We start from the raw sequence: 12791 nt of genomic DNA, 5'->3' as shown, positions 1-12791 counted from the left end.
TAAAAGCATAATGTGAATTTCTATCATGAGATCTTCTCTGACTATTTGCCTTGATGATGAACCTCTGAGAGCTGCTGCTGAATCTGAGCAAATGACTATTTTTTATGGCTGTACCTGCTCTATCCACTGAAGACCAAAAATGGTTGCAGTGGGAACCAATTCCGACACATCCATCATCAGGATTCTTTGAACCATCTGTATATACTGTCAAAAATCAATTGTCTTTGAACGCGATCTTTAACAATATGATGAATGTCATCTGTTACAGTTCTTCTTTTCTTCTAGGAGCTGTAAGTTAACATACGGATCTTAAAACAACAGATAGATTCTTTCAGACCATCTTTTCTTCAATCTACCTATATTCTGTCCAAAACCTCTGTCATTAAACTCCCAGCATTCACTTAAAACACTTAAAAGTAGTTTTACATGCTTTTCCATATAAAATGCATCCATAATCAGAAGTGGATCTTATTAGTTCCCTGTATATATTTAACAGTGATAGTTTATCAGGCTCCCGGTCATAACCACATAAATTCCTAATGAAGTTTAAAGCTTTTTTTACATTTTGTTTTTATGTGCTTTATATGACAACTCCACCATAACCCTAAATATTTGAATTCTGGCTCTCTCTCTCTCTCTAACGGTTATCCATATAGAAATAAGTTGATGTTAATTGATGCTTTCTTTTGTGTAAACAACATAAAACATGATTTAGCAACTGAAACTTTGAAACTCCAGTTATATGAGCAACTTTCAACAATCTGTAAAGCACTCTGAAGATTTTTTTAATCACATGATGATGAAGAAACTGTTCATGTTTATGATGATATCATTTTGAGTTCCTTGGGGCATTCCAGAGCATTTTAATTTTCACAGAGAGAGAAATGATAAACAATTTAACAACTGGCTATTTTAAATGATATATAAAAGGGCAGAGTTGAAATCAAACTTCTCCCAGGTTTGCTTATTCCTTTGATTCTTCTGAAAACAGTCCCAATGTAAAGGAGACTCTTAAGATGCAAAAGAATGCATTGAAGAAATGTAATAAAAAGTGATCGTTTCAGTCAAAAGATCATCGTTAGCACAACTTACAGACCACTTGATTCTAGAGACATGAATACAAATACTCTATCAAAGTAACAGCAACGTCCAATCAGGACGAGAGAGGTAAGAGTCTTGTTCTGATTAGAGCTGTTCAGCCAACAGTGCTTGCATTTAAATTGCACATAAAACAGTTAATCAGTGGACTTTTGTCATTATAATTATAAAGCAAAATGTGTTTCCATGTGTTTCAGAGGAGAACGTAGCTTGATAACAACTGATTTCTTTTTGAATAGGAGTTGTCTTGGATTCAGATCTAAATTTCATTAAGTCTGTCACAAAATCAGCATTTTACCATCTAAAGAACATCTGATGGAGCAGAGATTTCATGTTAAAGCCTTTGTCTGCAGCAGGCTGGACGACTGTAATGGACTTTTCTCAGGTTTCTGTAAGAAAGCAGTCAGACAGATCCGGTTGAACACAAAGACTAAAAAAAGCAGAGCATATTACTCCAGTTCACAGATCACTACAGTGGTTGCCAGTTTGTCAAATAATTGACTTTAAAGTATTACTGCTTGTCCATTAATCTCTGAATGGTTCATCAGATCATCTTATACAGTATGAAGCTTCCTGAGCTCTCAGCTCAGCTGTTTCTGGTCTTCATGTAGTTTCTAAAGTTAACAATAAACACGGTGAAGCTGCTTTTAGCTAATATGCTGCTCACATCTGGAACAAACTATCTGAAGATCTCAGACTAGAGACAATGTGGGCTACTTTTAAATCTAAAGTGAAGACACATCTGTTTGCCATGGCTTTTAATTACATCTTAAATCTGTGCTTTATAATTTTTATCTTTCATGCTGCCTTTTAAATGCTCCTTTACCTTTTTAAAATCTAATTTTATGTATTTTACTATTCTCATACTTTTAGTCTTGTTTTTGTTTTTATTGTTCTTATATTTTTTGGCATTCTATAAAACACTTTGAATTTCCTTGTGTATGAAATGTTCTGTATAAATAAACTTGCCTCTCCTAGAATGAAGGAAATCACCTTTATTCACCAAAGACACAAGTGCTTCACAAACAGCCGCTGCAAAATCAAACACTTTTGGCCGCAATAATCGCACAAAACACTGTGAAATCCTGGAGGGACTGGCTGCTGAATCCCGAGTCGTTAACGGTGGAAAACCTAAAAACACGACGCCTGTTGTTCCGTAGTTGTTGCACTAACGGACAAGCTTAATGTCTCGACCATACTTAGGTTAGAAGACCCAGAGAAAACACAAAAAACACTGTTGTAATTTCTCCATTTGACTGATTTATACAAACGTTTATAGACCTGCTGTAATGAAACTATCCAGACTGAAGAGGGCAGCAATAAGCCGTCACTGCGTCTAGACTCCCAAGAAGAAGAAGAAGAAGAAGAAGAAGAAGCAGCAGCAGCAGCAGCAGAAGCAGAAGAAGAAGAAGAAGAAGTTGTTTTGTCAGAGCTGCAGATAAAAGGTAAAATAAAAGTTAACTTTCTGTTTTACCTTAAAAACGAGCAAAAACAGGAGCGAATAGAAGCCTGAACTGCGCCTGCGCAGCATGATGGGCTCCGACGTGAAATAGCCGCTGTTAACAACTAACTGTTAGCTTTAGCATCAACTCACTGTTAACTTTAATGTTTGTTTCTTTACTTTTTGTTCGAACTAACAAAGTTAGACGGTAGTTTTAAAGGAGCTAACGGAGTTGAAGCTAAGAGGCTTATTGGTTACTTTGAGGTTTTTAGTCTTTAGAAATGATCCATTTAAAAAGAAAACTTCTGTAAAAGTTCCTTAAAACATGTGAACGGTTGGTAACATATATTATGTAATTATTATGTTGATAATCATCAGTTGCAGTCCTCGTGTGTGTTTTGTTTAATTTGTTCTGTTTTGTTGTAGTTGTGTAAGGTTACTGCTGCTTTAAAACCTTACAATCAATCAATCGATCAATCAAACTGTAATTATATGGCACATTTCATAGAAGCAAGTGACAGATAAACGTTTAGGATGGTAAATATGGATTTGGAGACTAACGCACACTAAAATAATTAAAAAGCAAAATAATTAATTGAACAAGACAACAGTAAAAGATGGGTAGTTAAGATAAATCTATAAATAAAAAGAAACAGGTTGAAATTACAAAATACATTAAATACATAGATTATAAGAAAACAGTAAAATCTAAGAAAATGGTGAAAAATGTGGATCGGTGTTCCCCAAAGTTTAAAATGAAAACCTCAAATGTCTTGTTTGTCCACAAGATTTAAGAAGTTTACTGTCAATAGAGACTAAAGAAACCAGAAAATATTCACAATCCAGTCTCTCTCTCTGTGGTTGACTCATTTTCCAGTAATAATTACAGCTGGAAGGACCAACTGTTTTCCAGTGAACTTAAATCCCATCCAGAAATCCAACTGAAAAAATAATTTTAGTCATTTTTTAAAAGCCTAAATGCCAAAAATTTGCAGGTTGCAGAGTGTCAAATGTAAGAATTAGAATCTTATTTGTGTCATACATGATAGTAAATTGAATATCATGTCAAATAATTTGGACTGTTGATCAGACAAAAGATATTTCAATAATCAACAATTGATTATTTTAATTATTGAGTAATCTACAGATCATTTTCATGATTAATTGATAGATTTTTTGTCAATTAATACTGCAAAATTTATAATTCCTTAAAGCCTGAGATGATGTCTTTAAACGTCATGTTTTGTCTACCTCAATGCTTGTTGTCACCTGACATAAGAAGAACAGTTCGTCAGTCAGAAAGGAGACCTGCTGGTTTTCACCGACCACGACCACTACAGGTGTGAAATGGAGGAGAACCAGAACCGGGAGCACCGCACCAATAACCCTGTTAAAAGGGAAGAATCAGGTTCACCCTCTGCTACCACCGATAAACAGGTCAGTGTTCATGACTTCATGATAAAACCGGCTTCATAACAAGAATAAAGACACAAAGATGAGTCTCGAGCGTCAGTGTATCATCCATTCATTCTGTTGTTTGACAAAAAATCTGAAAAAAAGGAAACACGTCCGGGTTTTCCTTGAGGTCTAAGGTGGGCCAAGACCAACCTCTCCAGCACCTTCATCTCTTGAGATGTGAGGGCAGCTGGTTGATAGTCTTTGAGGCAGGACGTCTTCCACAGCACACAGTGACACAGAATGGCAGATAACTGGCTGGCACAGGTCCTTAGAAACATGGGGGGAGGGTGCTCGTCGTCTCAGTGGAGAAAAGGCACTTCAAAGGTGGGAGGTTTGGCTTCAAGGAGCTCACTGGGGGCGAAGGGTGCAAGCATTGCGGTGCAGCTGAATTTAAACCTGTTAGTGTTACTGTTGTAGCTGCTGGAGGTGGAGCTAGTTTCAACTACTTTATATACAGTTAGCTAGTTTAGTCCAGTGGTTCCCAACCTAGGGGTCGGGCCCCTCCAAAGGGTCAGCAGATAAATCTGAGAGGTCGTGAGATGATTAATGGGAGAGGAAAGAAGAAAAAACAAAGTTCTGATACACAAATCTGTTTTCAGTTTTTGGACTTTTTCTCTAATCTTTGATTTTTGCTGAAATATTGGATCATTTGAACGATTGAAATATATATATTTTAATTGGTTATTTTTTTCTTGTGTTTATTTGTTTAAGGGGATCAATACTTCTGGTTCACACTCCAACAACATAGTAGATGGCAGTAATACAACTCATCACTGGTTGCTACTCAACGTAAAACAGGAAAAAGAAGAAGAAGAAGAACAGTCCGTCAGTCAAAGAGGAGACCTGCTGGATTTCACCAACCAGGACCACCACAAGAGCAGAATGGAGGAGAACCAGAACCCGGAGCTCTGCATTAAAAACCCTGTTAAAAGGGAAGAATCAGGCTCACCCTCTGCCACCACCGATAAACAGGTCAGTGTTCGTGATGTCACGATAAAACCGGCTTCATACCAAGAAAAAAAACATGAGGACGAGTCTCGAGGGTCCCTGTATCATCTGTTTATTCTGTTGGTCCCTAACCCTTAACCCTTAACCCCTAACCCATAACCCCCTAACTCCTAACCCTAACCACTAACCCTACCTTCTAACCCCTGACCCCTAACCCCTAACCCTTAACCCCCTAACCCCTAACCCTAACCACTAACCCTACCTTCTAACTCCTAACCCCTAACCCTAACCTCCTAACCCTTAACCCTAACCCCCTAACCGTAACACCCTAACCCCTAACCTCTAACCTTAACCCTCCAACTCCTAACCCCTAACCCAGACTGAAAAAAGGATTTTAGTGATCAGTGAAATATTGTTTTTTTTTCTTGTGTTTTTTAAGGGGATAGATAACTTTGGTTCACACTCCAACAACAAAGTAGGTGGCAGTAATGCACCTCAACGCTGGTTGCCACCTGACATAAAACAGGAAAAAGAAGAAGAGGAAGAACAGTCCATCAGTCAGAGAGGAGACCTGCTGGCTTTCACTAACCAGGACGACTACAAGAGCAGAACGGAGGAGAACCAGAACCCGGAGCACTGGACCGACAACCCTGTTAAAAGGGAAGAATCAGGTTCACCCTCTGCTACCACCGATAAACAGGTCAGTGTTTGTGATGTCACGATAAAACCGGTTTCATAACAAGAATAAAGACGTGAGGACGAGTCTTGAGGGTCCGTGTATCATCTGTTCATTCTGTTGTTTTAAAGAAAGTTTGAAAAAGGGAAACTAAAACATTTCCAGTCTTTGTGTTCATGGAGTTTTTTGGGCCATAAAAATTACAAAAAGGTCTCAGTGTTTCCTGGTTTCAGCTTGTTGCAAGTAATATTAACAAAGATAGAAATTAATCTCTTTTTACTTGGTGTTTGAGGAATTTTCCATTCCCCTGCATGGTAGTATACCGATCCTTTACTGAAGTAAACTACCAATACAGCAATTTGTTTTCATTTGCAGCAAATTATAACTAAAAGAAACCTTAGAAATAATTTGAGAAGTCATAAAAGGAAAACAAGAAAGAGCACACGTTCCATTTCAAATGTATTTATTGTACAATGCAATGTATCATCTGCTCTAAATGTTTTCTAATGTTTTGTTGAACAGTTTGTCTCTTTTATACCCTGATCCTGAGAATAACAATTTTTCATTTCAGCTGTATTTTTTCAGTTCGAGTGAACTTGACTATCTGTAGTTTGATTCATTTCTGTGTTTTGAAGAGTTTGAAGTTTAACTTAATACCGAACGACAAACTCAGAGTTCAGATGAATCTTGTGTTGTTGTGTCACTAGAAACTGAATTTAAATTGTTTATATTTGAATTTGCATTGCTCAACTTGAGTAATTGCAGATCAAACTGAATTTGAGTCACATAATTTGAATTTGTATTGTTTAACTTGAATAATTGCATTTAAAACTGAATCTGAATAGCATAATTAGAAGTTGAATTTATTAGTTTGGAACTGAATTCCAATAAACTGAATGTAATACTGTATTATCAAATCGAATTCAGTTGAATCTAAAAACTATATAAACTTTATTCAATCCTCACTGAATATGAAACTCTCTAACATTCAGTTCTCACATTTTTAAATTCAGTTCTTGCAATTCAGTTTACTGATAAACATGTGGGTGGTTCGGTTAGCCAGAAAACTGCCCCAGATATATAGATCTCTATGCAGTTAGCCATGATGCTACTACAGGCAGCTAGTCCCTGTGTTTACTTTCATTTAGACTCAGCAACAAACTTTTGAAGCGATTCATGTAAAAATCATGTTTATTTCAAAAGCAGGGGAAGGCTGATGAAGGTTGTCCAATAACCGTCATTATACATGAGGCTTTGTTTTGCCCGAATCTCAACCTGGATCTCTGGAATCTCAATAACAGAGCTGCAGAGAGCAAAGTTAGCATGACACGTAGTCACAACTGCCATATTTATGGGAAATACATCAGGCTCAAATAAACTGGAATTTTCCTTTTTAAAATGGTTTTAGATTCTATGTACTCCTGACAGTAGAACAAGCCAGTATAAATCTAAATAAAGGCTCAGTCATGCAAAAAATAAATAAATACAGTGAAACCGCCAGAATCTTAAAAAATACCATGATACAAATTTTTGGCCCAACAGTTCCATCTGTTTCTAATTATGTTGTTTTTTTAATCTCTTGTATGACCTTTTATTTCTTTTTTTTAAAAAACATTATTGTTGTTCTCTATTATTTAGTGCTATTGTTTATTTGTTGTAATGTTACATCACTGTCTCCCTGGGTTTTATTGTATATAAACCACTTGTAAACTTAATTTGTATAGCACTTTTCTTAAATATTATTATTATTATTATTATTATTATTATTATTATTATTATTATTATTATTATTATTACTATTATTGTTGTTGTTGTTGTTGTCGAATGTTCTTTATAAAATGTGAAAACCCCTCCCTAACCCTGATAAGTTCACAAGTAAATTTTAGAAAGCATCATCTTCTAAATTTTACTCCTTTTGTTATGAGCAGAATTTTTGAAATAGGAGTTTAACAAAAAAAATGGACCCTCAGAGATGCAAATATACTGACCACTTAGCCTACTAAATGTGGGCAAAAAATTCTTACAAAGGCCCTTCGCACTTCGTCTAGAGACAATTATGTCCACCATGACACGTTGGGACCAGACAGCTTCATTTAGCATTTCTTTTACTCTCTTCATTAAGTTTAGATTGGACTGGGAGATTGCAGGGATTTGTAGAGATGACCCATAAACTGTGATTGTATGCAGATGATCTTGTCTAATATATATTAGACCCTGACAAATCTGTCCCTAAATTTTTTTTTGCAAGGGGGTCATGATGTTTCTTTATATTGAGATGCTGGATCACTTAAAAGATATAGCCTAACAGAACCTGGTTTCCATTAATTGATTATGAATCTATCAAGCTCTCTGCAATTGTCTGTCTTGTATTTGATTTATTTTTTAATTGTTAATACTGTCAATGCTCTTATTTTATTTTATTTTATTGAACAGGAAAAAAATATCCAAGTATTCAAACAAAGATCAGGGGAGGTCTAGATATCCTGACTTTTGTCTGTGATTGGGGTTCAAGCTTCAACAACTCTGGATCCTGCATTTCCTATAATGTATCTCTATAACGGGTTTGTTGACTTATGACAAAGGAAAGTCAGGGCCCCTCTGTGGACACGCCCCCGCAGCTGGGTAGTAATGCTTTAGTCCAACTTTAACACTGTGGGTTATGTTCCACATGTCTGTGGAAATTTTATGTATGATTTTAGATCACTCACTCCACCATGTCATCTCACTGTCTTTCTCTGTGTGTTTGTCTGTTGCCATAGAAACAAACGGGACTGCAATGTGAAAAAGCCTTCACAACATCACAATATTTAAAAATTCGTCAGAGAGCTCACCCAGGAGAGAAACTTCACAGCTGTGACCAATGTGGGAAATCTTTCGCTACAAAGACATCTCTAAAACGCCACCAGTCCATTCATATGGCAGAGAAACCGTACTGGTGTGAGCAATGTGGGAAAACTTTCACCAGAGACAGTCTTCTAAAGCTGCACAAACGCATTCATGCTGCTGAGAAACCATACAGTTGTGACCAGTGTGGGAAAACTTTTACTACAGACCGCAGTCTACGAGCCCACCAACGCATTCATACTGGTGAGAAACCATACAGCTGTGACGAGTGTGGTAAAGCGTTTAGTTCAGACGTCAGTCTACGAACCCATCGACGCGTTCACACTGGTGAGAAGCCGTACGGCTGTGACCTATGTGGGAGAACTTTCACACAAGAAATAGATCTAAAAAGACATAAACGCATCCACACTGGAGAGAAACCCTACAACTGTGAGCAGTGTGGGAAGACTTTTGCTCAAGAGAGTACACTGAAACGTCACCAACGCATTCATACTGGAGACAAACCGTACTGGTGTGAGCAATGTGGGAAAAATTTCACAAGAAACAGTCATTTAAAACGCCATCAACGCATTCACACTGGAGAGAAACCGTTCAGCTGTGACCAATGTGGGAAAGCTTTCACTGATGACAGTAATTTAAGAATGCACCGGCGCATTCACACTGGTGAGAAACCGCATTGGTGTGACCAGTGTGGGAAAGCTTTCACTAGAGATGTTGACCTAAGAAGCCACCAACGCATTCACACTGGAGAAAAACCGTACAGCTGTGAGAAATGTGGGAAAGCTTTCACTGCAAAGTGTGATCTAAAAAGACACCACCGCACTCACACTGGAGAGAAATTGTATAGCTGTGACCAATGTGGGAAAACTTTTACCTCAAACAGTTATCTAGAAAGCCACCGACGCATTCACACTGGACAGAAACCGTACTGGTGTGAGCAATGTGGAAAAACCTTCACCAGAGACAGTCTTCTAAAGCTGCACAAACGCACGCATGCTGGTGAGAAACCGAGAGTAACGCAGTAGCTCTGGGCTACTGTAGAAACATGGCTGCTTCAATTTGTTGCAATCTGCAACCTGCAATGGATATCACTAAATACTACACATTGTTCCTTTAATGATTCCTGATCCACTTGGATTTCTACTTATAATATACATATATTTTTAACTATGACAGAGCAACAGTCCATGTAACTGTTCATTTTTTATTGTTGTCAAAATTAGTTTTTATTCCTGAAGTAAAATATACTCAACATTCACCTACTAGTGCAAATCAACTATGGCTGTAACTAATGATAATTTACTTTATTATTGTCACAATTAACAGATTAATTGTTCAGTCTATACTGAAGTAGAAGATGTCGGAAATAGTGAGAAATGTCAACTGCAACTACCTGAAGATTAAGTTATCAAAGTGCTTGTTTCATTTGTCCATCAGTACAAGACATTCAGTTTATCACATGAGAAGCAAAGAGATTATTACAGTCTACAGTGGGTGATGTTACACTATCAGCTACAACACTACATGATACTGGACAGAGAGCTGCAGACAGACGCCGAGGCAGCTGTTTACTGTTGACATGTGGAAGCTGCTGCACCAAAATTTGCCAATAAGCATCATAAAATCTAAAAACCGTCTTAGTAAAGTGGCAGCCACGATGATTATATGATGAAACATTTATCTCCTTTGATATCATTAAGACAAATATTTGTTTTTGTATGTTTTCCATGTGTAGATCAGGAGCAGAGTTATGATTGCATATCATTTATAACCTGATGGTTATTTAAAAGGTAAATTGGCAAAAACCTCTCTGACTCAGCTGTTTGTGAATTTCAGACATCATGTTATTCTGAAAATTGATGTCTGAGTGAAAGATCTTCAACAGATAAGGAGTTGAATGAAAAAAAAGATGAGAGGAGGTTTTTGAGACGATTTACCGGTTTGAGCTTCGTCGTTGTGAAACTTGAGTTAATCAACACTTTAACAAGAAACTGAGCCGAAACTGAGCTGATGTTTTTATGTGACGGAGTAATGAGTATAAAATACTTTGCTGGAACCTAAACACTACATCAATAGCTCTTTTGAGTTCTATGTACTGTAATTAATCCATTTATAGAGGCTTATTCTACATCATACAGACGCTGCTATAAAATCAGTTTGAGCCATTGTGCTCTGGGAAAGTCATGGAAACATTCTTGTCCCACAAATGTAGAAATGTGAACTTTCATGTGAACGTTACTTTATTGTTTTCACGTTAACGTTACTTTATTGTTTTCATGTTAGCGTTACTTTCTTCATTGTTATTTGTTTTTACGTGAAGGCCAGTTCATACTTTCCGTGGACAGCTGTGGTCTCGCTGTCGTGCAGGCGTTTCCATTCGTACTTTTTTCAGAGGTCCGCAGTCACAGATGTGTTCCACATGTGCCTGCTAGTAAACAAGGTTGCAGCATAACAACTTTCCAGAGTTGTAAAATCCGCTCTGTGAATATTACAAACAGTGTTTTTTTCTGATCAGGCTTTAAATGATCTGTTACTCCAACCGGCCGTACTGCTTTCTAGCACATGTGCGGTCCGTGTGGGCTGCACACAGGGACCCTCTTGGCCACACATAAGGTATGAATTGGCCTTTAACATTATTGTTTTCACGTTATTGTTTTCATTTTATCATTTTTCATTAAAGGGGATCTATTATGCTCATTTCCAGCTTTATATTGTTATTCTGGGACTCCATTAGAGCAGCTTTGCATGATTCATAGTTCAAGAAACTCCTTATTTATATTATACTGGCCCTTTATGCCTCTTTCACATTATTGTCTTCATGTTATTATTGTTTTCATATTATTATTGTTTTCACGTTGAGATTTGGAGTGAAGGTTTGTTTATGTAAAATCCGGAGTCAGAGAAAGCTTCCTGCAGCTGACCAATCAGAACAGAGTGGGCTCATCGGGAGGCGGGTCTTAAGAGCTAAAACGTCCTGTTTCAGACAGAGGCTGAACTGAGGGGCTTCATAAAGAACCAGTATAAGATAAATAAGGAGTTTTTAACTGTAAATCATTCAAAGATATTCCAGTAAAGCCCCAGAATATAAATATACACCTGGAAATGTCCTTTTTAAAGCAGTTTTTCTTTTCCCTGATTTTAACATATAGAGTTATCGGCTTGTTACACGGACTGAAATGACTGCTGCTGTTGGAACAGTGTGTTAAGAGTTTATTAGAGGTGTAATGGTGCAATGGTTTGTGTATTCATCCTGAACCATTTGGTAAAGGATGCTCAGTCCGGTAAGCGACTTTCCCTGGTTCCGTGTGCTCCCTCAGTCAAACCACTACTGTCAAAATAGTTTAATAATCTGCTTAATCCGATGTGTGGAACAATAATTCTACCACTTGAGTTCCACCCAGAATGTTTTTACAGTGCACCACTTAGCTGTAGCTTGCAGGTAGCATGCCCATTGATGTATGCTTGCAGGCTTAGCCAAGTTATCCTGGTTATCCTGGTTACTCATGCTAATGTAGTACTGCTGCTGTCATTAATATTAAAGTGTGCACCGTTATATCTGTATTTAAACGATGTCACGTCTCCTCGTCCCCCTCCCCTCTCTGTAATGGTCGATTTTTCACTCTGTCTTTGAGTTCAGAACAACTATAAACACATTTGATATCTGATGTAATTGGACAGCACGTCATTAGAACCAGCTCTGAGTGACTGTAAATCATCATAAACCAGCTGTCCTGACTCAGTTTTCCTTTTCTACTGCGGCACAACTAAACTGTTTCAGTAATAGTTTGGGCCAATGAGCCATTTCTGGATGTTTATATTTTATCTAAATAAAGGACCAAAATATTATTTTCTTTTTTTCCCCTGCTGTACCGACAATATACCGAACCATGACCCCAAAACTGAGGTACATACTGAACTTTGAATTTTGTGTACCGTTACACCCCTAGAGTTTCTGTATGTTGTACTGACCTCTGTTAGAACGTCTCAGGTGCTCCAATGATTATATTACCTACATTGAGTTATTTTTTTCATATTTTTCTCCCACCTTTATTTTTGCCTTATGTTGTTGCCCTTATACTTGTGTGAAAAGTTCAATAAATCATTGATCACAAGAAAAGCGTCCTGATGAAGATGTAGAAATGATGTGTACACTAACAGAATGTGATCACCTCACACTGACTTCAGACTAGAGCTGCAACTACAGTAAAAAATGCCTGTTATCATTTCCCAGAGTCTTCAGGTGTTTTGTTTAGTCTGACCAACAGTTCAGTTTATATTCAGTTTCCTGTCACGTATGACACAGAAAAGCATTACATCCTCATGTTT

The 12791-nt window shown here is 37.4% G+C and overlaps 1 protein-coding gene across 4 annotated transcripts; it reads left to right on the top strand.

Moving 5' to 3' along the window:
* Positions 1-2143: 2143 nt before the first annotated feature.
* LOC137194782 (zinc finger protein ZFP2-like) lies at positions 2144-12399 on the top strand. Of its 4 annotated transcripts, none has more exons than XM_067606938.1 (5): positions 2146-2543; positions 3822-3976; positions 4709-4969; positions 5385-5645; positions 8381-12399. In XM_067606938.1, exons 2-5 carry the CDS (start codon positions 3887-3889, stop codon positions 9488-9490), a joined length of 1722 nt encoding a protein of 573 aa, XP_067463039.1. In that variant the 5' UTR covers positions 2146-2543; positions 3822-3886; the 3' UTR covers positions 9491-12399. The 4 variants fall into 4 exon arrangements, with proteins under 4 accessions (XP_067463043.1, XP_067463039.1, XP_067463042.1 ...); XM_067606941.1 differs by having other exon boundaries at positions 3819-3976; XM_067606940.1 differs by lacking the exon at positions 2146-2543 and adding an exon at positions 2574-2873.
* Positions 12400-12791: the final 392 nt, after the last annotated feature.

Source organism: Thunnus thynnus, chromosome 12 (genome assembly GCF_963924715.1).
Source record: "Thunnus thynnus chromosome 12, fThuThy2.1, whole genome shotgun sequence".
Taxonomy (NCBI): Eukaryota; Metazoa; Chordata; class Actinopteri; order Scombriformes; family Scombridae; genus Thunnus; species Thunnus thynnus.
Note: the sequence above shows the minus strand (reverse complement) of the source record. Positions and strands in the feature narration are given on the sequence as shown.